The following is a 26,328-nucleotide window of genomic DNA, read 5'->3' on the forward strand; positions in this document are numbered from 1 at the left end:
GGTGAATTCAATCATATTATGATCACTTGCCTCCAAGTGTTCTTTTACTGTAAGGTCTCTAATCAGTTCTGGTTTATTGCACAACATGTAATCTAGAATAGTTGATCCTCTAGTGGGCTCAACCACGAGCTGCTCCAAACAAAAAAAAAATATCTAACAGGCACTCTCGAAATTCCCCATTCTGGAATCTAGCACCAACCTGATTTTCCCAATCTACCTGCATATTGAAGTCCTGCATGACTGTTGTAACATTGCCCTTTTGCCATGCATTTTCTATCTCACTGGTAACAGTCTAGTGCAGGACACACCCACCCTGTTCTGTTGCAGCTCAACTGAGTTGTCAGAGTATCACAGCCATTTTCCACTGCACAGCATCACAGTCATAATCAATGAGTCAAATCAGATATGGCAGAGCTGGAAATTGATAGTTCATAACAGTTAACACAAGGGCTTCACTTCAAGTGGGTCGAAACAATTTGGGTATTTTGTAGTCCAAATTTCCTTTAATACCTTTAGTAACAGCTAGCTCTTCTGCCGACTATTGATTCTATAGATGCCTTAGAATCAACTCATTGTTTATCTCACTATCACAAGACAATCACTTTGCAACGGTTTGGCCAAGACCGATGCCAAGCATAGTGCCTATCCCATTTGCCTGTATTATCCCAATACAGCCTTCTTATCCAAGTACCTATCCAAACATCATTAACATTGCAATTATATGTGCCTCAATCACCTCCTCTGAGGCTGCGCATTTCAGATATGTATTATCCCTGTGTGTGGGGAAAACTCACTCCTCAGATCTCCTCTAAATTTCTCCTGTCTTGTGCTAAAACTGTGCCCTCTAGTTACCTCATGTTCACTTGCATCATCCTATGATTAAACAATTCCGGAGACTCACCATTCAGTTAAGTCTTATCAATCTCCTTACTTACATATTTTTCTGATATTCTCAAGAACTTCACAGATCATTAACCATCCTTATTTGCTGCAATCTCCAAATGTTGGCTCCAATTCAAATCAAAGTCTATTCTTCTGTTTTGTGATTTAACCCTCTGACTACCACAGAACTAAATAGCATTTTACATGGAATTGTCTTTATACAACAGTATTTCTCCCTTTATCACCTCGCCATACACAAACAACTATCTTGAGACATGACAGAACAATCACACTCTGCTAAAGCACACATGCATTAATTCTGAAGTACTTATAACACAGAAACACATCTTTGATTAAACCTGAGCTATTTAAAACATTTTTGCTCTGAAGAAGTTTCCTCCCACCATACTCTGTTGAATCCTTTCCCCCTTCTGTAAATAAGCCCTTTTAAAAAGTAACTCTCCATATGGCAAGGAACAGATAATTCGGTCCACCTCTGTATTAGTCCCATCTTCCACCCCTTGGCCCATAGCTTTCTATACTAAGGCAATTCAAGTGCTTGTGTAGACACTTAAACACTCTCAGTGACCGTTTCCACCACTGTCTCAGATAATGCATTCTTAGTGCTAATTACTCACTACACACCATTTGGGAGTCGTTATCCACAAACTTACTAAACATGTTGATAACATGCTTAGTGGAAAAAAATTCCCCTCAAATCTCCTCTAAACCTCTTTCTCTTACCCCAAATCTATGTCCTCCAGTTTTATTCACCACTGTTAAGAAAGGTTTCCTGCAGTTTACCCCATCAACACCCATTGACACCCTTCATATATTTTATGCACCTCTATCATGTCTCCTCTTCTTCAAACTCTGCTTATAACTGAAATGCTCCATCACATTCTGAATGCCCTCTCAAAAGAGATTTTAAATTCTTTTCAAGAATTAATAGTGACACGGTAACTAAGTTTACAGATAACACCAAAATCAATTGTGTAGCAAAGGTGGTTACCCAAAACTTCAACAGGGTCTAGATGAACAGCTGGAAGAGGCCAAGGAATGGCAGACTTGGGTCAAGTGAGAGGTATGGTATTTTGGCAAGTTAAACCAAACTAAGGCATACACAATGAGTATTAAGGCATGAAGAGTGCTGTAGAACAGACAGAGCAAGAGGAATAGATAGAGGAATAGGTACATGTGGACTGGGTAGTGAAGGTGACATTTAACCCACTTGCCATTATTGGTCAAGGCAATGACTTTAGGAGATGGGATGTCATGTTACAATTGCACAAGTCATTGGCAATACCACACTTGGGGTACTGTGCGCAATCTGATTGCCAAGCTATAGGATGTAATTAAGTTGGAAACACTGCAAAGGTTCACGATGATGTTACTGAGAGCTTGAGTCACAAGGAAAGGGTGGACAGGCTGGGACTTTTTGTCCCAGTGTAGGAGCAGTAGTGTAGGAGGCTGAGGGGCCATCTTATAGAAGGTATATAAAAATCGTGTGGCTATACAGATAAGCTGGATGGTCTTAAGTCTTTATCCAGGGTCAGGTGTGTCTTAAGCCTGGGGACATGGATTTAAGGTGAGAGGGGAAAGATTTAATAAGGACCAGAGGGGAAACTTTTTCCACACAGAGGGTTGTAGAATGAGTTGCCAGAGGAAGTTGTAAGGGTGGTTACAATTACAATGTTTAAATGGTATTTAGATAAGTACATGGTCAGAAAAAGCTCAGAGAGATGCGGGCCAAATAATGGCAAATGGAACCAGCTTGGATAGACATCTTGATTGACATAAATAAGTTGGACCTAAAGGCCTGTTTCCATGCTGTATAACTTTAGAACATTGGGGTTCTGGCCACCCAATCTTACCAATCCATTCCCTATTAGTTTCTGGTGCAGGTTGAGCACTCCTTATCTGAAATCCTTGGAGTCAGAAGTTCTTTGGATTTCAGATGTTGGAATATTTGTATCTATATAATGAGCCACCTTGGGGATAGGACCCAAGTCTAAATATAAAATCCATTTACATTACATATACAGCTTGTACATACATCACGAAGGTAAATTTATGTAGTATTATTCGTAATTTTGTGTATGAAACAATATATACATTGAACCTTCAGAAAGGTAAGCTTGGTTGCCCAGGTGAACAGTGTTTAGCTGTTTGGCATAGCCATCATTCCTGACTCTGAATTTATGTGCTGCCAGTAAGCAGACTTTGTCTTACACTTGTTCATCACACACGTGTACTGATACAGCTATAGAGCGTAGTAGATTTTCATCAGCGAAGACCTTGGCAAACCTCAATGAATTTCTCTGTTGCTTTGTGATCAGCAGATGCTTTATCACCACAAATACTCAAAAAATTATTGCTGTGCCTTTTCATAAATTTCTGCAACCAGCCTGCTGAATATTCACAATTACCTTTAATTTTCAGATTGTCTTGATAGATCTTAGCTTGTTTCATGATCAGCATACCATGAAGCAGCACATGTCCACTCCAATGCTGATGAATGCACTATTTCAAACTATTTCAATACAAAATACAGATCTCCATTTTTCACCTTATGTAGTGTTTTCCTATTTTTCATTAACTTCTGTTCATTACCTATGGGAGCTCACTTCTCAGAACTGTCCGTAGCGAGCAGAGACCTGCACGTGCCTGGGAACCTTCCCAATGCCTTGTAGGATTTTCCCTTTGTGATATGTTAGTGCTTAAAAAAAAATTCGGATTTCGGAGGTTTTTGGAATTTCAGATAAGGGGTGTGCAACCTTTATAACCTACAATATATTAACACTTACCTCCCCTTCAGACTTAACACCAACAACATGGCCCTTTTCAAACACAATTTCATCCACTGGTTTGTTGAGCATATAAGTACCCCCATAGATGGCACTCAGTCTGTTTAAACAAAATGTGAAACAAAAAGATGCATCACAACTAAATCTTCTAAAAGAAACCTGTCGATAACAGAACATCTATTCATCTCAAGCTTTACAGTGAGACTAGTACTAGATGATAGAATACTTCCCACCATCTCACAATGCTGAACTAAGTGACTTACTATTGTAGATTAACAACATGCTGATTCTCAGGCTATGTTATTTGTAGAGTACTTTGTGCAAGTAGCTTTAGCAGTATTGATCTAGCTGGACCCATACACAGCTCAAACAGAACACTATATATATCTGGCCATTATAAAGGTATTGAATGAGCCACACACACAAAATGCTAGAGGACCTCAGCAGATCAGGCAGCATCTATAGAGAGGTATAAAGAGTTGACAATATGGGCTGAAACCCTCCATTAGCACTCTGTTTCCCATATTCTAACTCATACATGTCACACTCATCCAGTGACCCTTAGTCGACTCTTTATTCCTCTTCATAGATGTGCCTTACTGCTGAGTTCCTCCAGCACTGAGAGAGATTCTGGATTTCCAGCATCTGCAGAATCTTCTGTATTACTGAATGAGTCAACAGTATGGATAATAAAAATATTCGTTTTGTAGTGCAAGAATAGATGCAAAACTGGGAAGTTGTACTCATGATAAATTCTTGTAACTCTCCATTATTCCATATCTAATTGCTTTAAAATGTTTGCCAAAACAGGCCTAGGATGTAATGCCAAATATCTAACGCACAAATTTAAAGCAAAAAAGTAAAATTACATTCTCAAGTTAGATTTGTTTGTGGCTCCAAATACATAGAAATCAAGAGGAGCTGCTGATTTCAGATCAACACACGCATTTTGGGGGGAAATCAGCTGGCAAGTCAGCATCTCTGGAGGGGAATAAACAACTGATGTTTCAGAGATACATTTCAGGTTGAGACCCTTCGTGCCAACTGTTTATTTCCCCTCCATAGTTGCTACCTGACCTGCCGAGTTCCTCCAGCATCTTGCTTGTGTTGCTTAAGATTGCCAGCATCTGTAGAATCTTGTGTTCATGATTTGCTGCTTTGGATCCATCTACTGGTACAGGTGTGCAATTGCAAGTATTTCTGCGGCAGCGATATCCACATAAGGAGAGCACCACACAAACAGCATATTCAATATAGTTCACAGGTGCTTTGTTTACCTAGCAAAGCCTTGAGGCAGCTCTCCAAGTCCATAGAGTGGATAGAGGTAAGGACTCTTGCTGTATCGAGCCAATGATTCACTATACAACTTAATTCGATTGATCGTATCCAGGCATGGTTGATCCAAATAACTGAGAACAAAGGAGGAACAAAAGTCAAACAACTTCAGAACAAAAGTATAAAATTCAAGCATTTTTTAAAAATTAAAAGCATTTATTTCATTGTTAAATTAATAGTCAAATGCAAATATTTGAAGCACCAAAAAGACTATAGGGATTTTGTCATCACGTTATAATCAATTCAGTTTCCATTAGTCTTTAAGTGGGTGAAGAAAAACTCACTTCACTAAAAAACCATTAGTTGTCATAAAGAATTAATTAAAAAGAAACTTATTCTTTTAAAACAAGGACATCTCATCCAACACATGATTTTGAGAGAGATTAACTGAGCAGATTCTGAGACGATCCTACTTGGAGAGTTTTATTCAGGGACCTATGATGGAAATACAAGGAATCACCCATTTAGGACAGATGAAGATAATCATTTTCACCTAGGAACTAGGAAACCTTCAGAATTCTCCAACCCTGAGGACAATGAATGTTCGGTTGCAAGTATATTTTAGGCTGAAATCTGTAAAATTTCCAATAATAAATTGCCAGAGAAACGAGAAAAGGTTGGAGTATCAACTCATGTCTCGTTAAATGTATTCTTCCATGTGTGTTGTGGATTCGTTCAGAGCATCTTGAATTGGTAGACAAATCCTTCATTTTGATGCTTTATCCAGTGTTGCAGTGAACAAGTCATCGATACCTCCAGTACATCCCAAAGAAGTTCAACTCAACAAGTTGTGCTCACTATCTTGACATTCAAGTTCATAATTTTTTACATTTAAAAATGCACTGCACCACATTAATACCCCGGAGTAGTTATTGTTACAGCTAAATGGTGTAAAGCATTTAAATGAAAGTATGGTCCAGGCAAAAGTCACTTTGATGTTATTATCCTGATGATTCATAACTACCTATAGGCTTTCAAAAACTTCCCTGGCCCAAGCGTTGAAATATTTTGAAAAATGAAGGAAAGAGCAGTCACAAGAGGATGAAGTTGTATCTATCTGCAGCTTCAATGTAAATACAAAAAAAACTTGATTTAATGTCATAGGCAATTCTGACAATTAGTAATGACTACTGCACTCAAGCATGTTCATTATTGCATTGGAATATCTGCCAAGTTATTCAATGATGGAAATTAAATGACAGAAATATCACTATGATACTGCCAACTCTCCAGAATTGTTGACTCCAATTCTCTTCCCTTATCCTTAGTGCATACTCATGCTATTGCCCTATCTTTATGTAAAGCACTCATTATTCAAATAACTATGGGAGGGCTTAAAAAACTTAACACTATTCTGACATGTGTGGAATCGACATATAACCCCCTCCCGCGAATTGTAAAGCCATTATTAAGCCACTCTTTAAGTAACACTTCAATGCTCATTTGATGTTAAAAATGACAAGTATCTGATCAATCGACTGAAGCAACCACCAGAACACAAGAGGGCGTACTCACATTACTATACTGTGAAAGCAAATGTTTTACTCTTAGGTTGAAGTAATCCCCAACTACCAACCCATGTCCTGACTCTCAGCTTCCTTACCGAGTTTGTATCTGTTTCAACATTTCATCAACCAAAGTGATGAATCTCAATGTAGCAACTTAATAACTACCATAAATTTTGACAATTTCAAAAAAATGTGGTAGAAATAATTAAAACTAGTGTATGATGGGATTCTTGACTGCTCAGGAGCAGCTGGACTTAAGACTGCTGATGCAAGTCGAGAATAACCTTGAATGATAAGTGTAGCAGCAGGAATTAAAATAAACAAGATATTAAGCTCCTGGAACCAGGAGGGAGGATGCATCTGGGGGTAAATCATGAGTTCTGATAACAGGGAACAAAGGACTATTAGACTCGTGCTCAGAGATAATTGACACATCTTTTAAAAGACTGATCATATACAGTACTGACCATGGGACGCTAAACAAAATTAGGTGAAGTTGTTTGTCTTACTGTCCAAATATAACCTAAAAATCAGAGCTCTGGTGGTGGTGGAGACTGCTGCAGATATCATGTTCATAAACTCTTAAAACAAAGCACGAAGTCGCTCTGCTATTTAGTTAGTATTTCCATGACAAATAGACTAAGTTGTCTTCTTTAGAGGCAACGGTGAAAGAGAATTCCAAATAATTACATTTGCTTAAAACAAGTTAAATATAATGACAATGGTAACACACTCATCTGTTCTGTAAAGAGCCAGTGCATGTCCAGTGAAGTCAATGACATCTTGCCCCAGGTCAAACTTCTTGTAGACTTCACGCATTGTGGTCTTTTTGGGCTCAATGCCTTGGTAAGTTTTAGGGTCATTCTCATCAAAACCAACAATAAATAACAAGAGTTTTCGGAAACGGCGTTTTTCAAACATCCCCATGAGATCTGAAGAGAAAAAGAAAAATAAAAGTGTGATTATTTATTGGTACATTACACACTGTTTGATCATCCTGTTCTCTGCTCCCTCCCAAAGCAGTTCATCAGCTTCTTAATGGATCGGTGAAGGACGATGAGATAGCAAAAGGAAAAAAAATACATAGATTTCAGACAGAGAATTAACCTTTTTGTTCACAAAGCTGGAATGGAACCAAAGTAAAAGGCACAGATTCTGCCCCAATTCTCAGTCACCTTTATCTGAGACATAACTTTTTAACTTCAGCATTAATTTTACTATGTGCCAATCAGGAAAGTAATCTGCAGCGAAGTACAATTTCAGAAAGTCATAAATTAATCCGGAAATAAATTACAACTTCACAAAAGTATATGAGATTTATTAATAGACCAAAAGTAAGCTGACAAACATCTCATTTATCCCAAGGGCAAAATGATAAAATCATGTTAAATTGGCCTTCATATTCAGATTCCTTGCTCTATTCTCTCCACATACACACCATCATGGCTCCTCCATTCCTCCCTTCAGTTATCAAAAGGAGATAAAAATCAAGGTTGACATTATCTTCACACGTCTTTCCTCCTATTTCACAACAGTCCTAAACTCAAGAATCATGGCCTTCACTCAACTTTCACTACGTTAAATAAAGCAATAATGAAAATGGCAATATGGTCAGTAACCCAAGCATAACGCCCTTGCAACAGAAGACTCAAAGTCCCGGTAATACAGCAAGAAGCATACCCTACAGCCCACCATGCCTAGAACAACCATCAACATTTTGATCTGAGATTTTTAAATCTTCATTGGAAATGGGTGAAGTGTGAAGTCTGGGAGAATATCAAATGTGGTTTCTTTATTCTTTTGGCACATGGATGATAGAAAAATTGAGGGCAACATAGAAGGGAAGGGAAGGGTTTGATTGATCTTACAGTAGGTTGAGTGAACTTGGCCTTTTCTCCTTGGAGCAACGGAGGATGAGAGGTGATCTAATAGAGGTGTATAAGATGATGAGAGGCACTGATTGTGTGGATAGTCAGAGGCTTTTTCCCAGGGCTGAAATAGCTTTCACGAGAGGGCACAGTTTTTCCAGGTTCTTGGAAGTAGGTACAGAGGAAATGTCAGGGCAAGTTGTTGTTGCTTGTTTGTTTGTTTTTTTATGCAGAGAGTGATGAGTGTGTGGAATGAGCTGTCGACAATGGTGGCGGAGGTGGAGTCTTTTAAGAGACTCCTGGATAGGTACATGGAGCTTAGAAAAATAGAGGACTATGGATAACCCTAGGTAATTTCTAAAGTAAGTACATGTTTGGCACAGCATTGTGGGCTGAAGGGCCTGTATTACGCTGTAGTTTTTCGATGTTTTCATATTTCTAAAAGGTCAGCACAACTTCGTGGCCAAATGACCTGTACTGTAATGTTCTATATTCTATTCAAGTAGAGTAGCACAGATATGCCAAATTTTAAATCAGCGGTATTTAAGTTTTTGAAAAAACTACACATGAACATTTTACACAACAATAACTTGGGAATTAATGTACAAGTTTGCAGTTGATGTTACTGTAGATAACATGTACAGTTAAAGCTACTGCTTGGCATCATCAGCTAGAGAGTTGGGTGGATTAAGAAAAAATGGAATGTAATCCCGGCATTGGGCACAATGACGGACTCTCCACTTCTCCCGATGGGGCCCAACGCCGGCCTCCTAGGCCTGAGTCGACTTGATATATATGAATGTAATCCAACAAGTGAGAGGTGATGTAAAGAAAGGCAGAGCCATAGGGAATGAAAATGAAGAGGGGAACCTCGGAATAGAAATCCACAGGATCCCTTAAAGTAGCAGCACAGGTGCATAAGGCAAAGCAAATGGAATGCCTGCCTTCACTCTCCTTGGCCTAGAAGACAACAACTTGGATGTCAAATTACAGTGCACCTGGAATATTGTGTAAAACTGGTAGCCATACTATTGAAAGGTTGGGATTGTTCTGGAGGGTGTGCAGAGCAGATTTACCACGATATTGCCTGGGTTGGAGGTTCATGGTTACAAAGGGGAGTCTGGATAGATTTTCTACAGTGAGAAAGCCAAGGGGTGACTAATAGGAGGAGAGAGAGCAGCGCACCGCGCGCGTGCGCAACCCTCCGGTGAAAAATGATATTGTATCTATTAAATAGGGGCCATGGACAATTCTGATTTGATGGACAATGGATGTGAAAGCACAGAGGAACATCTGGAGAAATTTCTGAAACGCCCGTTCGCTACTGTCCTTACTGCGTGGTCGGGAATCTTTCGGAGGGTAGGCCTCAAAATCCCCAGCTTTGCCTGCTGTTGGCGACCGAGGTTGAGGTCGAATCATTCGGACAGAGATGGCGCTCAGTACTCGGTGTCAGAGAGCTGATCAGAGCTCGAAGTTTTTGGATGAGTCAGAGTCAGACCGTGGTCGGCATGGCAGGGAAGAGTTCTTCCTTCTCCCATCTGCGTGAGATGTGGGACATTTGAGAGACATTGAACTTTTACTGTGCTCATAGACTTCTTCATCAAGTTATGGTATTGTTGCACTGTTGTAACTGTATGTTATAATTATGTGGTTTTGTCAGTTTTTTCAGTCTTGGTCTGTCCTGTATTTTGTGATATCACACCGGAGGAAATATTGTATCATTTCTTAATGCATGCATTACTAAATGACAATAAAAGAGAACTACGTGTCTTCATAATCTAAATAGATAGAAATAAACCTTTCTGCCCATGGTGAGGGTATAGGTTTAAGGTGAAGTATGTGTAGAGAAGATTTGAGTGGGAATTTATTCTCACAAAGGAGAATAATGGAGTCTGGAATACATTGAACAGGTGATGGAGACAGATACTCTCACAGCGTTTGAGCAATATCAAGACAAGCCCTTGAATTTCTAAGACACAGAAGAGTATAGACCCTATGTGATTAAATGGGATTTGAGTAGACAGTTACAAAAGGCAGGATGGACACCATGGGCAAGTTTCTGTGCTGTACAATTCTGACACACCCGATCGATATACGCTTAGAAAGGCAAGGATTTATACAGGATAGACAAATGGCTCTGTCGGTGGGAGATCAGTCTGACTAGTTTGCTTGAGTTTTACAAAGAAGTACATGGATGTCCAAGTGGATAAGAGTGCACAGGATCTCAAGTCCTGGGGTGGACAAGGAAGCATGTGAGCAATGTAGTTCTCATAGCTGGTGTGGATGACTGTTTAAAAAAAAATGCTACCATAATTTACTGAATTATTTGGACATTTTCCATCAGTAGATAGGCTGATGGAATTGCGACTTAGAGTGGTGGAATGAGGGATGACTTCAAATGGGGACATTAAAAAAAATAAATTGACAACAACGATAAAACAAAGAACAGTACAGCACAGAACAGGCCTTTCACCCCTAATATTTTGTTGAACCAATTATATAGGCATCTGTTAGTCTCATGAGACCATGGATTTGCGACTTGGAAGGTTTCCAGGGCGCAGGCCTGGGCAAGGTTGTATGGAAGACCGGCAGTTGCCCATGCTGCAAGTCTCCCCTCTCCACGCCACTGATGTTGTCCAAGGGAAGGGCACTAGGGCCGATACAGCTTGGCACCAGTATTGTCACAGAGCAATGTGTGGTTAAGTGCCTTGCTCAAGGACACAACATGCTGCCTCAACTGAGGCTCAAACTAGCGACCTTCAGATCACTAGACCGATACCTTAACCACTTGGTCAAGCGCCAACACGACAACCAATTAATTAGTAATCAAATGGCCAACTAAACTAATCCCTTCTGCCAACACAATGTCCATCTCCTTCCATTTTCCTCACATCCATGTGCCTATCCAAATATCTCTTAAAAGTCCCAAATCTAAACACCTCTAACTACCACCCCAGGCAGCGTATTCCAGGCACCCGTGTTTAAAAAGAAAACTTACTCCTGACTTCTCTGAATTTACCCCCTCTCCCCTTTGATACATGTGATCTAGTTTTAGACATTTCAACCCTGAGAACCAAAAAAAAACACTAGTCTGCGTACTCTATCTATGCCTATCATAATCTTCCTAACTTCAATCAGATCTCCCCTCAGCCTCCACCACTCCAGAGATAAACAACCCAAGTTTGTCAAATCTCTTGTTATGCCCTAAAATCCAGGCAGCATCCTGGCAAACCTCTTCTGCATCCTCTCCAAAGCCCATCCTTCCTATAATAAGGGTGACCGGAACTGTATGCAATACTCCAGATTCAGCATAACTCGAGTTTTATAAAGCAGCAATGTAACTTCCTGACTTTTGAACTCAATGCTTCAACTACTAAAATCAACTTCCAAAGGAAGGAAGTTTTATTCTTGAAAGCAAGGAGCCAAAATAAAGACTAAACAACACCTAATGGTAAACAGCGAATTATATGCATAACTTTTATTCCTGAGTGTTGCCGATGATGAATTGAGGAGGATTTGAACAAGTGCACAATGCCATTGATGAATTACCACAACCACAGTTATATATTAAGTATCTGATGTTTTTGAAATAACCAGATACTTAATATAAATAATCCCATCCAGAGAATCACACTCAGTTCCAAGTAGAAAAATCAGGCATTCCACTATTCTCGATGCAAGTAACCAATGCTTCATAATGAAAATTTAAAATCAACCACATTTCTAGCAATTCAAAGGATTAGTTTTATGTCACATGTACATTGAAAAATGCAGCAAAGTGCCTTGTTTATGTCAACATCTAACACAGCCCAAAAGATGTGCTAGGAGCATCCCGCCAAGAGTCGCCATGCTTCCAGTGCCAACATAGCCTGCCTATAGCATTCAATGCAATTACACAGCATGCAATTCAAAACACTCATAACAATAATATTAAAGTTTCTCCTCCCAGTGGTACAGAAATCTGAGTACTGAACGGAATTGCTTTTATTGACTGTGTGTTTGTGACACTGCTTTCTTTGCTTGGTGCCATGATTTACTCACTGAGAGCCTCCCCACCACCCTCGAGTTAAGACTGCCAAGAATGAGGTTTCATTGTATCTCAGTTTAAATAGATTGAGGGGTCACTACAGCTTGAACAACTTCATTGAGAATTATCAACTTTAATTTGAGGAAAAAACCCTTCAAATGCAAACTCTATACAAGGGAAAAGATTTTTTTTAAAAATAAATGTAATTAGGTGTTTTTACTCACCAGTAGCTAAAGCTTCGGTCTCAGTAGAAGGGACTTTGTGGATTTTCCCCAGTTTGTATACAAAACTTCCTTCTACCACCTTAAAGTCTAAGTAACGGGTGACTTCTGTGTAAAGCAGCATCTTAACAAGTTGTCCTGAAAAGAAACCACCAGCAGCTTTGTAGAATATGCAAGATCGCCTGGCACCACACTGAAAATACAAGTCAGTTCCATCGTGAAATGCACTCAAACATCACAAATTCAAAACATCCTTGTGGGTTTTAGTAAGGATCAGGAAATTAGCATAGTCCACTCTCTTACAAGCATTACTTCAGCACTAAACAATGATAATTGAAAATAATCATAAGAAAGGGTGTCTCTGGAGAGAGAGAGAGAGAAACAGAATTATCCTTTCAACTCAATAAGCTATCCACCATGAAATGTCAATGACCCAAAACGCAAATTCAGTTTTTCCTTTGCCGGAGTATTTCTAATATTTTCTGGTTTTATAGCAGATTTCTAGTACCTGTCATTTGCTTTCAAACAATTGTAACCACCGTTAATTCATTCAACAGGCCAAACAGCAACTATGGGAGTTTCCCCAGAGGACTCTGGTTCCTTCTTGATTCTCAATGACTTACAGCTACGTTAAATGGCAAATTACCCCTTAAAGTAGCTAAGCTGCAAAAAAACAAGGGCAAGTTCATGGGCACCTGAGTGAAGACATTCTCATGCAAGAGGGAAATTGGGTGGGTGGGTGCAGGGTATGAGAATGTGACTTTCTCGATTGCACTTCTGGGAGCCAGCATGACCTAAACAGCTTCCTTCTGTCTCATAACAAATAAGGACATCGGGGAAGAGGCAGCTACTAGTTAGATTTTATATTTGACAAGAGGTGCATTTTTATATGTGCAGGTCCTCCCTAAGTTACTACAGCCCGTATACACAAATAAGCAATTGGGAAAATGGCAAGATGAATTTGCCATCTGCAGTAGGATTGCTGGCATCTGTGGGAACTTGATTTGTGTCTGTATTTCTGACTTGCAAAATGTCCAGGTTACTAACAATTCACAGGAACAGAATCCTGCTGTAGCCTGTAGAAGGAAATCTGTTAATAATTTGTGGTTTTTAGTGGGTGGCTCATCAAGAGCAGCATAGTAGTATGGTACAACACTTTCCAGTACCAGCAAACAGGTTCAATTCCCACCGCTGCCTGCAAGGAGTTCATATGTTCTCCCCTGTGATCCTATGGATTTCCTCCAGGTGCTCCAGTTTCCTCCCACAGTCTAAAGACATACTGGTTGGTAGGTTAATTGTTCATTGTAAATTGTCCCGTGATTAAGCTAGGCTTAGTTAGGGGGATTGCTGGACAGTGTGGCTTGATGGAAAGGAAGGGTCTATTCTTCACTGTATTACAATAAATAAACAAACAAAAGAGAAAGCTGCCATTTTAATACAACAACGCTAGAGGCAGCATTGAATCACAAGGAAGACCTGTGGCAAGTGCCTTTCGGAAATTACCACTCCAAAGTAATGGGTAATCACCAACTAAAATTAGAGACAAGGCATTCTTGGCAACTTTCAAAAACAAAATAGTGAGAATAAACCAAGGGCTGCCAGTGATGATGAATGAAATGTATTTATTTTAAAATTCTGCATCCGGGATCTCTTTACAACATCCTTATCCTACAATCCAGTAACATTGAGCAACACACAAATGCTAGAAGAATTCAGCAAGTCAGGCAGCATCTATAGAGGGGAATAAACAATCGGCACCACAGTCCAAAACACTGAACGTTAATTCCCCCTACAGATGCTACTAGATTTGCTGAGTTCCTCTAGAATTTTGGGCATGTTGCTCAAGATTTCCAGCACCTGCAGTACCTCCTACATTTATCAAGTGACATTGGTGAGTATTCCCTTTGTTCTTGTATCAGCAGAAGACCACAGAGCTCTCAAACGGGGAGCGATATTTGTTACAGCATCCTAGTTCATCACTTGTAAAAGGTAGTGTGCAGGAAAATCAAGTGTTTTGTTGGAAAGCTAATAGAATGCTTCAGAGTATGCAAGTATGAAGGTTAATCTTTTGTTATATAGCACACTGGAGTATAGTGTCTCATGAGGGACCCTTGATCTCCTTAGTTAAGAAAGGCTGTTAATGCACTGGAAGCAGATCAGAGAAGGTTAACCATACTAGTTCCTGCAATGGATAGAGTGTCTTCTCAGCAAGAGACACAACACAGTCAGGTTGTGTCTGCTGGAGTTTTAAAGAAATGGAAAGTGACCTGGTCAAACATGTAAAAAAACCTTCTGGCTCTTGGCAGCTTGAATATACATCAAATGTTTCCTCTCACAAGGGAATTAAAAACTACAGCACACCTTTTTAAAATAATCATCTATTTAAGACAAAGTGGATTAAGGAATCTTGAAAATCTCTAATTTTTAAAAGTTGAGTGGAAGCCTAGCACTTGAATCCAACACCCCCCGCCCCACAAGGAGAGGTGAATAAATTCTTAGTAAATAAATGAGTAAAAGGTTACTCTGGGTTAACAGGATTGCAGTCACAATCAGTTCAGCCATAATCTTATTAAATAAAGATGATGGGTGGGGTTGGGTGGTCTAATCTTGCTTTTAATGCCAATGCTCACTGCTCGATAACAAATTCCAAATCAGAAAACATCCTCCAAAGCTGAGGCTACAACACTGAGACTTTCCTCTGCTACAATACTGAGACTTCACAAATTATGAGATGTGCGTTGTATACTCAAGAGAATGAATTGCACTTTTTAATTCTATTCCAAATTACAAAAGGGAGGAGAATATTTCCCTCCACACATATTGGTGGACTGGTGGGTTACAGCAAAAAGGGCATGCATATGATTTAGTCAGCCATATATTCCAAGTCAATGTGCCCAGGTCTTCATGATGAGATAGATTTTAATTTAAGCTCTGAATTTAAAATGTTGTGGCGACCCACTTCCTAGCACACACGAACTGGCGTGCGCCAGCAGAGAGGTCGGCCCCAAAAAGGGCGCCAGGCCATCTTCACCAGCAGGGGGAAAAACCAGCCTGCGGAAAGGGTCTGCGATTATGCATTCCCCACAGCAGTCCTGCCCAGGGAGGGCGGGAACGGGAAGGCTTTAAAGCAGGCCGCGAAGTTTGAATAAATCTCTTATCACAACTCTAACTCACCGACTACATGCGGTTATTTTAGCGCTGCGTGTAGCACACCACTACAATGTAATAAAATATTACCATTTGCCATGAGGAATTTGGGTATCAGATCAACGTTCCAGTCTCTGCTTCTTCCCATGGATTCTGGAGGACCACCAGCGACTTTGAACCTTTTGTAGAGCTGAAGGAAGAGAACATACTTAGCTTCATTTTCTCTTGGTAGCTCCTTATATCAACGTCTTATGTTGCCTCCGTATTTCACACCAATGGCAGTAAGTGCACTTTGAAGTAATTTCAAGTAAGTTACTATCTTTGCACTGTACTGCTGTCACAAAGCTACACATTCCACATCATATAAGATAGAGATAATAAATCTGAGTAACACATAGTCCTGATAAAGGGCCTTGGTCTCTCTTTGGGACTTTGCTGTTGCTTGCATGGTGGGTGGTGGGAGTGCTGATACTTTCTGCTACCATGTGGGGGGGTGCGGAGGATTGATGATGCTGCTTGTGTGTGGGAGGGTGACGGGGGCTTTAGGGTTCTTGCATCTTTTCTGCCATTCATTCTTTGGGGTATTTTTTCTGTTTCGTGGATGTCTGCGAAGAGTAAGAATTTCAGGCTCTATACTGCATATATTCTTTGATATTAAATGGAACTATTGGTCTGAAACATCAACTGCCTGCTGAGTTCCTCCGGCATTTTGTGTGTGTTGCTCTGGATTTCCAGCACGTGCAGAATCTTTTGTTGTTAATGACTCAGAAAATGCCTCCTGATTAAACAATTTCTCTATTGTCACGTTGGCTGAGGAACAATTAGCGTTCATTTGAGACAGGGTTCAGTTAAACATGCTGCCAAAAAGATAATACCAGACTGCGGAAAGTTTTAAACAGCAGTTGACATAGTGGGCTCGACCCAAAACTTTCTTGTGTGAAAGTGAAAGCATTATCACTCAGACATGACTGCCACCACAACAGAACCATGACGTGCACCGTCAATTTCCCCATTACATGCACATGAATGAAGGCCAGGCACTCAACACTCGTCATTGGAAGAGGAAGAAGGGAAACAGCATGGCTAAAAACAGCTCCTATTTGTAGAAATTAAAGTTGTGTCAATAGAGATTGAAAGATTAGCTTCATTTGTCACATATCCATTGAGACAGAGTGAAATGTGTCAGTTGCATTAACAACCAACACAACCCAAGGATGTGTTTGTTTGTTTGAGATGGATTTCGGATGAAGTTCGGAATGTGGTGTGTGCTTTCACACAAGCCACGGATATAGCATGCGAGTTACAGACAACTCCAGTATGAGATCCAACTTTATGTGCACATTTGGACTGGGTTAACTGTATTGGGCCCTTTTTCCTACTAACTGTTCAATAAAGCTGCTGAAATCTGTAAATATACTGTTTTTTAAATAAAGTATGCAATTTCTTGTTTTTTGCCAACTGACAATTGTATATGGGCAGCATTTACGTAGCATTCCCTCAAATTGTGCTCTCTTTAATCAGAACATCACGACGTTCCTGTTTGATTGAACCCCAAATCACACTGACCCTATATGTCTATTATTTATGAAAAGTGGCCTTCTCATTGCTGAGTCCCGTAGCTGTTAGCGGAGCCAGCAACGAGCCCAGTGGGGGCAGGGATTCATGTACATCTTTGGAATGCATGAGGAAAACAGAGCACCCAGAGGAAACCCGTGTGGGTCATGGGAAAAAGACACAAATTCCTTACAGGTACCAGCAGGAATTGAACCCAAATTGGTGAAAGCTGGTGCTGTAAAGCAAATCTCTAACCACTATGCTGCCGTACTGCCCAAAAAGTAAAGCAGCACAGAAGTGCTGGTTTTAGGAATGATCAAGTTTTTTAATCCTCACTTTATAATTTAGGATTGTTGGTTTTATAACTTCTTTTGAAAATGACCTGCATGGTAGGCTGGCTTGGAAGGGATCCATGGTGAGCTTGCCAATTGGATAGAAAATGGGCTTGGGTGAAGGAGTCAGCAGGTGGTGGAAAAGAGCTATTGGAGGCCCCTGACAAGTGGCGTGCTGCAAGGCTTGCTGCTGGGGTTTTGGATGGTAATGTCATTAATATGGTTAATTATGCAGACAGCAAAATCAATAGCAAATTTTGTCAACGTGAACAAGTTGGAACAAAGGTCCTAATAATTATGACTAATTTCACCTCCCTTCCCACCCACAACCTTTACATCCCTGGCTTCCAATTCCCTTTTCAAATTTTGATCAGTTTTCACAGCTACTTCAGCCAGTAAGGCATATCCACTGTGTAAAAGAAAATCTCATCTCTCTTCTGGCTTTTTTGGTAAATCACCTGATTTCTGTGGATTCTGATTATTAGCCTTCCTACCACAGTCAATGCATGTCATAACTTTAAATGACTATCAATTTCTAATCCATTTTCACTGTGAAAAGTTTCACTTTTAAATGTGTGAAATAAAAATACCACAGATACCTCAGATAAGCGAAGACTGTTATTGCCGGTACCTTTCTAGTATAGCACCTTCTGCAATGACTTTGCATTTTTCCAAAATGTGTATGCTTCGAATCAGCTTTCAACTCAGCCCTAACCACAGATTTAATAAAGGTTTAGCATTCACAAGTGCTATGCCTTCAGTTAAAAGGGTCAAGGATCTGTAAACTTATGAGCCTTTTCAATGTCTTGTTTAAATAGACTGGTGCCAGAGCAGAAAACAAGGTAAATCAACAAGATTTTTAAAAAAGTATTATAGAGCAAGGTCAAAGATGGGCCACGACTGAATGAAAGGTCTAAGTGGTGTATTCACATTCTTTAGAGGAACCTTTTCCTTCACCCACATTACCAATTTTGCTCACTCTATTTTTAATGCCATGGACCAATACCATTAAGCAAGGGGTCAGTGAACCCAGGTTGGGAACCCCTGATCTACAACTTCCATACATCAGGAGAATTATTCAGTTGCTTGGTCAATCACTGGGAACCAAACTTCCCTCTAATGTTTTTTTTAAACAGCTGTGCAGACCAAACAGTGCTCTGAGCAGGAACTTTTTACACGGCCTGAAGACTGCACAGCACTTCAAATGTTCACATTTAACATTATACGAAGGAAAATTCTAGCTGCACGGCAACATACGGAGCTGTTCAGTTGCTGCACTTGTGCAGCTTAGAGGGAACAGTGCTGACAAAGCAGCAAAAGTGGCACAGAAATGAAGAAAACATTTTTAAAAATCCAGACTTGGTTCTGCTCTGTGAAAGATTCAAGTGTGATTCTCATAATAGATTAGCCTTCCACATACCCTGCTAACTTCAGCTTTTCCGTTTCCAACTGACCATCTGATTATATCAAGAGGCATTTAAATGTTATACGTGTAAAGGGCAAGACTTGGCAGGATCCCAACTTGGACCTTGTCCATCACATATTGCTCAGGTCAGAAAACATACCAACATTAGAGTCACAATTTTTTTCCAAAAGAAAAAGACATGAGGGTCTGCTGGGAAATAAAGTGGAATGTCATTTTATGTAGAAATTACCGAACAATCTAAGCCAATGAAAAGCTTTGGCAAAAGGCACAGGTATTTCTAAGAAAACAGCAAAGCTAGAATTTTAGAAAGGACTTTGTACAACTGTTAGAGTCAGTCTGGAGAAATCCAGCCATGCTCCTGTTAGAGGTGGACACTTTGCTCATTATCACCATGCAGAAACTGATGAACAGAGAAGATCAAACTTACACATCATCTGGATAGATTGCTCCTCAGACAGATAGCTGGCGTAAAAGATTAAATTACCTATGAAGGTTTATGACAATTAAACAGCAGGAAATTGTAGATGAATTAAATGATGCTGCATTGTTAAGGTTTAGACAGGATAAAGAGAATTAATGTTGCCATTATTAATAACGACCAAAAAAAATGGAGGTGAATGTGAAATAAAATCTGTGAGAGTGAATATACTGCTCTACCAGGAGCCGGCATGCACTCAAACAGCAGACCCCGATACTACAGAGGAGTTGTACCCCATGAAAAATCACCTGTATCATGATTTTCCTTAATACAAACCCTATTTCCTACTGAATCATATGTTGTAAATGCGTTCCTAAGGGTGTGTGTACGTATGTATATATAGATATAAAAAACACACACATACATACACACACACTAATGTCCACACCACAGATGCTAGCTCATAGCAGTGGTGGGGGTATACTTGTCGATCTCCAAAGTAAGTCCCTTAAAGGGTCAGCGAATGTTTGGAGATAGCACCTGTAGATGCTTACATTTTACCATTGGACCCCTTGGGTCTGCTCCTCCATTTGATCATGGCTGATCCATTTCCCTCTCAACCCCAATCTCCTTGTAACCTTTCACACCCTGACCTACCAAGAATCTATCAACCTCACCTTAAATATGCCCAATAACCTGGGCTCCACAGCCAACTGTGGCAATGAATCTCACAGATTCACCATGCTCAAGCTAAAGAAATTCCTCTTCTCCATTTTAAATAGATGTCCCTCTAATCTGAGGCGGTGCCCTCTGGTCAGAGGCTTCCCCACGACAGGAAACATCCTTTCCACATACACTTGATCTAGGTCTTTCAACATTTGATACATCTCAATGGGGGAACCCCCCCCCCCCGCCAACCCCATTCTTTTAAATTTCAGTGAATACAAGCCATCAAAAGCTCCACATATAACCCTTTCATCCCGGAATCATTTTCGTGTACATCCTTTGAAACCTCTCCAATGTCAGCATATCCTTTCTTAGATAAGAAGCCCAAAACTGCTCACAATTCTCCAAGTGAGGCCTCAGTAGTGCCTTATAAAGTCTCACCATTACTTTCTTGATTTTATATTCTAGTCCTCTTGAAACGCCTGCTAACGTTGCATTTTTCTTCTTCACCACCCAATTCAACCTGCAAGTTAACCTTTGCACTTCAGATTTTTTTTTAAATTTTCCACCTGTTTAGAAAACAGTCTGTGCTTTTGTTCCTTCTACCAAAATGCATAAAAATATACATCCCAACACTGTACTCCATCTGCCACTTTTTTGCCCAATTTCCTAATCTGTCGAAGTCTTTCAGCAGCCTCCCTGCTTCCTCAACACTATCTGCCCCTTCACCTAGCTTCGTATTATCTGTAAACTTGGCCACAAAGCCATCAATTTTGTCATCCGAATCTCTGATGTATAATGTCAAAAGAAGTGGCAGAACACCAATTGTCACCAGCAGCCAATCAGAAAAGGCTTCTTTTATTGCCACTCCTTGCTTCCTGGCAACCAGCCAATGCTCTATCCATGCTTGTACCTTTCCTGTCACACCTCAAGCTCTTTATCTTGTTGAGCAGCCTCATGTGTGGCACACTGTCAACGGCCTGAAACTCCAAGTACACAACATCCACTGATTCTCCTTTGTCTAGCCTGCCTGCTAATTCCTCAAAGGATTCCAACAGATTTGTCAGCAAGATTTTCCCTTAAGGAAAGCATGCTGACCTTGGCCTTCTTTATCATGTGCCTCCAAGTACCCTGAAGCCTCATCCTTAACAATTGACTCCAACATCTTCCCAACCACTGTTGCAAGGCTAACTAGCTTATAATTTCCTTTCTTCTGCCTCCATCCCTTCTTGAAGAGTGGAGGGCCATTTGCAATTTTCTAGTCCTCCAGAACCATGCTAGAATCTAGTGATTCTTGAAAGATCGTTACTAATGTCTCCACAATCTCTTCAGCTATCTCCTTCAGAACCCTATGGCTTATCTGGTTCAGGTGACTTATCAACCTTCAGAACTTTCAGCTTCCCTAACACCTTCTCCCTAATTATGGCAACTGCACTCTCTTTTGCCCTCTGTCACTCTCAAAATTCTGGCATACTGCTAGTGTCTTCCACAGTGATGACTGACACAAAATGCTTATTCAGTTCCTCTGCCATTTCCTTGTTCCTCCCCCCGCCCCATTACTACCTCTCCAGCATTATTTTCCAGTGACCCGATATCCACTCACACCTGTTTTACTCTTTGCATATCTGAAAGAAACCTTTGGTATCCTCTTATATATTATTGGGTAGTCTACCTACACATTTCATTTTTTCCTCTCCTTATGGCTTTAGTTGCTTTCTATTGGTTTTTAAAAGCTTCCCAATCCTCTCAATTCCCCATATTTTTGCACTATTATATGCCCTCTCTTTTGCTTTTACGTTGGCTTTCACTTCTCTTGTCAGCCACAGCTGTATCATCTTTAGAATACTACTTCTTTTGGATGTATCTATCCTGCATCTTCCGAATTGCTCCCAGAAATTCAACTCCAGCCATTGCTGCTCTGCAGTCATCCGTGCTAGTGTCCCTTTCCAAACAACTTTGGCCAACTCCTATCTCGTGCCTCTGCAATTCCCTTTACTGCACTGTAATACTGATACATTTGACTTCAGGTTCTCCCTCTCAAATTGCTGGGTGAATTCTATCATATTATGATCATTGGTTCCTAAGGGTTCCTTTACCTTGAGCTCTCTAATCAAATCTGGTTCATTATACAATATCCAATCCAGAATAGCTGATCCCCTAGTGGACCCAAACACAAAATGCTCTTTTTAAAAAAAAAAATCTCGTAGGCATTCTAGAAAGTCTCTTGCGATCCAAAATCAGCATCAACATGATATTCTCTATCTAACTGCATACTGAAATCCCACATGACTATCTTAACATTCCCTCTTTTACGTCCCATTGTAATTTTGTAGCCCACATACTGGCTACTGTCCAGAGACCTGTATACAACTCCCATCAGGGTCTTTTCACCCTTGCAGTTCCTTAACTCTACCCATAACGATTCGACATCTTCTGATCCTATGTCACCTCTTTCTAAGGATTTGATTACATTTAAAAAAAAACAGAACCACAGCACCCATCTGTCTTTTCAATGCAATGTCCACCCTTAGATAGTTGGGAGCTGAACATCATCTTTCAGCCATGACTCAGTGATACCCACAATGGCATACATGCCAATTTCTAACTGTGTTACAAGATCATTTAGCTATTTTGTATCCTGCACGCATTCAAATATTAACACCTTCAGTCCTGTACCCATCACCCTTTCAATTTTGTCCTGTGACACTACAATTTATCCCACTGACTGCAATTTTGCCCCATCACCTACCTGTCCTCCCTGACAGTTTCATTACACACTGCCTCTGTTTTTATGCCAATTGACCCATCCTCAGCCCCATCACTGTTTTCTATACCCCAGCCAAATTAGTTTAGCCCCTCCCCAACAGTTCTAGCAAACCTGACCACAAAAATATTGGTTCCCCCTTGGGTTCAAGGTAACCCAACCCTTTTGTATAGTTCATTTCTTATCCAGAAGAGATCCTAATGATTCAGAAATCTGAAACCCTTCCACCAGCACCAGTTCCTCAGCCATGCATTCATCAGCCAAATCATCCTATTCTTACCCTCACCGGTGCATGGCACAGGCAGCAATCCAAGATTACTACCCTGGAGGTCCTGCTTTTCAGTTTTCTACCTAGCTCCCTAAATTTCCTCTTCAGGACCTCCTCTCTTTTCCTACCCAAGTAATTGGTGCCAATATGTTCCAAGTCTTCCAGCTGCTCACCCTCCCCCTTTAGAATGCTGTGGACCCAATTTGAGACGTCCCTGGCCCTGGCACCTGGAAGGTAACACACCATCTGGGTGTCTATCGCATCCACAGAATCTCGTAATAAAATCATATAATAAATCTGTGATCTATGATCCCTCTCAACCCCATTTCCCAAAACCTTTCACACACTTACCAATAAATAACCTGTCAACCTCTGCTTTAAATATACCCAAAGAATTAGCCTCCACAACTGTCTGAGGCTATGAATTCCACAGATTCACCACCTTCTAGCTAAAGAATTCCTCCTTCTCTCTGTTCTATTCCGACGCTATGCCCTCCGGTCCTAGACTCCCCAACTACAGGAAACATCCTCTCCACGTCCACTCTTTCTAGGTCTTTCAATATTCATTAGGTTTCAACGAGATTCCCACATTTGCCCCCCAGTCTACTAAACTCCAGTGAGTATAGGCCCACAGCCATCAAACACTCCTTGTATGTTAACTCTTTCATTCCTGGGATCATTCTCTTAAACCTTTTTTGGATCCTCTGCAATACCAGCACATACTTCCTTGAATAAGAGGCTCAAACTTTTTACCTTGCAACTTTCAGTTTGAATAGGAACACACACTATTAAGTACATATAAAATATCAGTTAAATGATATAACTTACAACAAATCCTTTTAAGGAAACAAGTAAAATAAAACTCCTTACTTCCTCCAAAGGTGTTATTGAAGCACTTTCTCCTCCATAGTAAGAGTTTTGGTCCATATGAAGCACCTTTTTCCCATTCACTGACATGATTCCAGACAAGATACATTCCTTTAAAATGAGCAGATAAATTAGAATCACACATCTGTTCTTATGTTGAATATAGACAAAGACAGGCAAAGACATCACAAAAAACAAGCTGAAAATAAAACTGGTACCATATCTTCACGACCATGCAAAGCACTCCTCTTTCAATTATTTAAGATTTTTAGTTACACCTGTAATAACTTGAAGTGCAACTACAAACACGAGATTCTGCAGATGCTGGAAATCTAAAGTAACACACACAGATTGCTGGAGGAACTCATCACGCCAGGCAACATCTATGGAAATGAAGTAATAGTTGACATATCAAGGCAAAACCCTTAATCAGGACTGACCTGCTGAGTTCTTTCAGCATTTTGTGTGTTGAAGTATAACTAATTGTTTCTTTAGCCAGCATCAAAACAAAACTGGGGTTAGCTTGGTCACCCAGAGAATAATCATCCAAAGGCTGAAGTGAGTGCATACAGGAAAGCCTTGGGCAGCATAAGCATAACTCTATTACAACACCAACAACCTAGGTTCAATTCCGCTACTGTTTGTATGTTCACCCCATGACTGCGTGGGTTTCCTTCAGTTGCTCTGGTTTCCTCACCTAAAGACATATAGATTAGGGCATGCTAAAGCTGACACCAGAAGCATAGCAACACTTGCAGGCTGCCCCCAGCACATATCTGGACTATTGGTTGTTGACACAAACGACACATTATGTTTCGATGTACATGTGACAAATAAAGCAAATCTTTTTCAATATTCAGCCTATGACTGTAGTGCTTTATCACAAAAGAACAAATAATCTCTCCCCAGGGATGAAGATTGGTATTTCTATCTGAAGAATAAATATATTTTACACTCAGTCTCGGTTATACATTAGTTAAAAGAGGGCAGCCTGCACTGAAGCACAAGGCAAGCTAATTGCACAATAGCAATAAGGGTCAATGTCACATATATTGGTCTGATCAATTTTGCTTTTATTAAATGGAAATTTCTCTGCTGGCAAAGTAACTTCCAAAGCTCTTGTGCAAATTTCTCACTCTCACTGCAAAAGTTCAAGCCTGAGTATACAGTCGGCCCTCCTTATCCGCGAATTCTGCATGCGCGAATTCAACCAACTGCAAATTGAGAAAACCCAGAAGTGCTCTTCCAGCACTTGTTGTTCGAACGTGTACAGACTTTTTTTTTCATGTCATTATTTCCTAAACAATGCAGTATAACAACTATTTTACATAGTATTTATATTGTATTAGGTATTATAAGTAATCCAGAGATGATTTAAAGTATACAGGAGGATGTGTGTAGGTTATCGTGGATCGGGATCGAAAAAAAAAACAGAAGTTCTCTTACTAAGTAAGTCGGAACAGGTACATCAAATATTATTTAGCGTCAGTTAGACAAACGTTTGTCATAGTATATAGTATATATTTTACCTTTCTATGCATAAAAACACTTAAGAAACCTATGTTTCAGCGCCGGGCTCAGGAACTGAAATTCCTGAGTTCGATCCAGTGACAGACCGCTCCCGAGCGCGCTCTCCATCCCTGCCGGTGGAATATCAAAAACCAAAACCACCAAAACCCAATAATTAAACCACTGCGTTGCTTAGTAATAATTGTAGCTTTCATCGGGGCAGGGCCTTTCTCACTTTATCCCACAAAATTGTTCCAATAGTTGACCAACTGTAGCCTAACGCTTTTCCAATGACCGATGGCGTTTCATCTCTTTCTGATCGCTTTATTATTTCCACTTTATTTTAAATCGTGATCGTGATTTTCGTGAACAGAAACACTGCGGATTCAGAGCTCCGCCACGGGGTCCTAATGTCCACCGCACCGAGACAGGTTAAATAAGGTCCGGGGTTCTGCTGGGTCCTAAAGGTCCACCGCATTTGGACAGGGTGAATAAGGGACTTGAGCATCCGCATTTTTTGGTATCCACAAGGGGTCCCGGAACCAATCCCTCGCGGATAAGGAGGACCGACTGTACAATGAGTTCCAGTTAATTTAGACACATCAGAACCCGTACATTTTGGCCCAGTTAGCAAAAATAGTTAAAAGTGTATAGAAATACAAACTATTTCTTCAGTTAAATGGTAATGTATTTAAAAGAACAGAAGCAAACACAACACTCAATACTACT

At 40.3% G+C, this 26,328-nt stretch overlaps 1 protein-coding gene across 1 annotated transcript in view; it reads right to left on the reverse strand.

Moving 5' to 3' along the window:
• The window catches only part of LOC134356944 (rab GDP dissociation inhibitor alpha-like), a 56,887-nt gene that overhangs the window by 19,664 nt on the left and 10,895 nt on the right, over window positions 1–26,328 (reverse strand). The window contains exons 2-7 of the mRNA XM_063068218.1: window positions 24,094–24,201; window positions 15,886–15,985; window positions 12,652–12,786; window positions 7,266–7,464; window positions 4,967–5,098; window positions 3,690–3,789 (exon numbers count right to left, since the gene is read on the reverse strand). Of these exons, the coding sequence (XP_062924288.1) occupies window positions 3,690–3,789; window positions 4,967–5,098; window positions 7,266–7,464; window positions 12,652–12,786; window positions 15,886–15,985; window positions 24,094–24,201 (774 nt within the window). The remainder of the gene's footprint in view (window positions 1–3,689; window positions 3,790–4,966; window positions 5,099–7,265; window positions 7,465–12,651; window positions 12,787–15,885; window positions 15,986–24,093; window positions 24,202–26,328) is intronic.

This window comes from Mobula hypostoma, chromosome 15, assembly GCF_963921235.1.
Source record: "Mobula hypostoma chromosome 15, sMobHyp1.1, whole genome shotgun sequence".
Lineage (NCBI taxonomy): Eukaryota > Metazoa > Chordata > Chondrichthyes > Myliobatiformes > Myliobatidae > Mobula > Mobula hypostoma.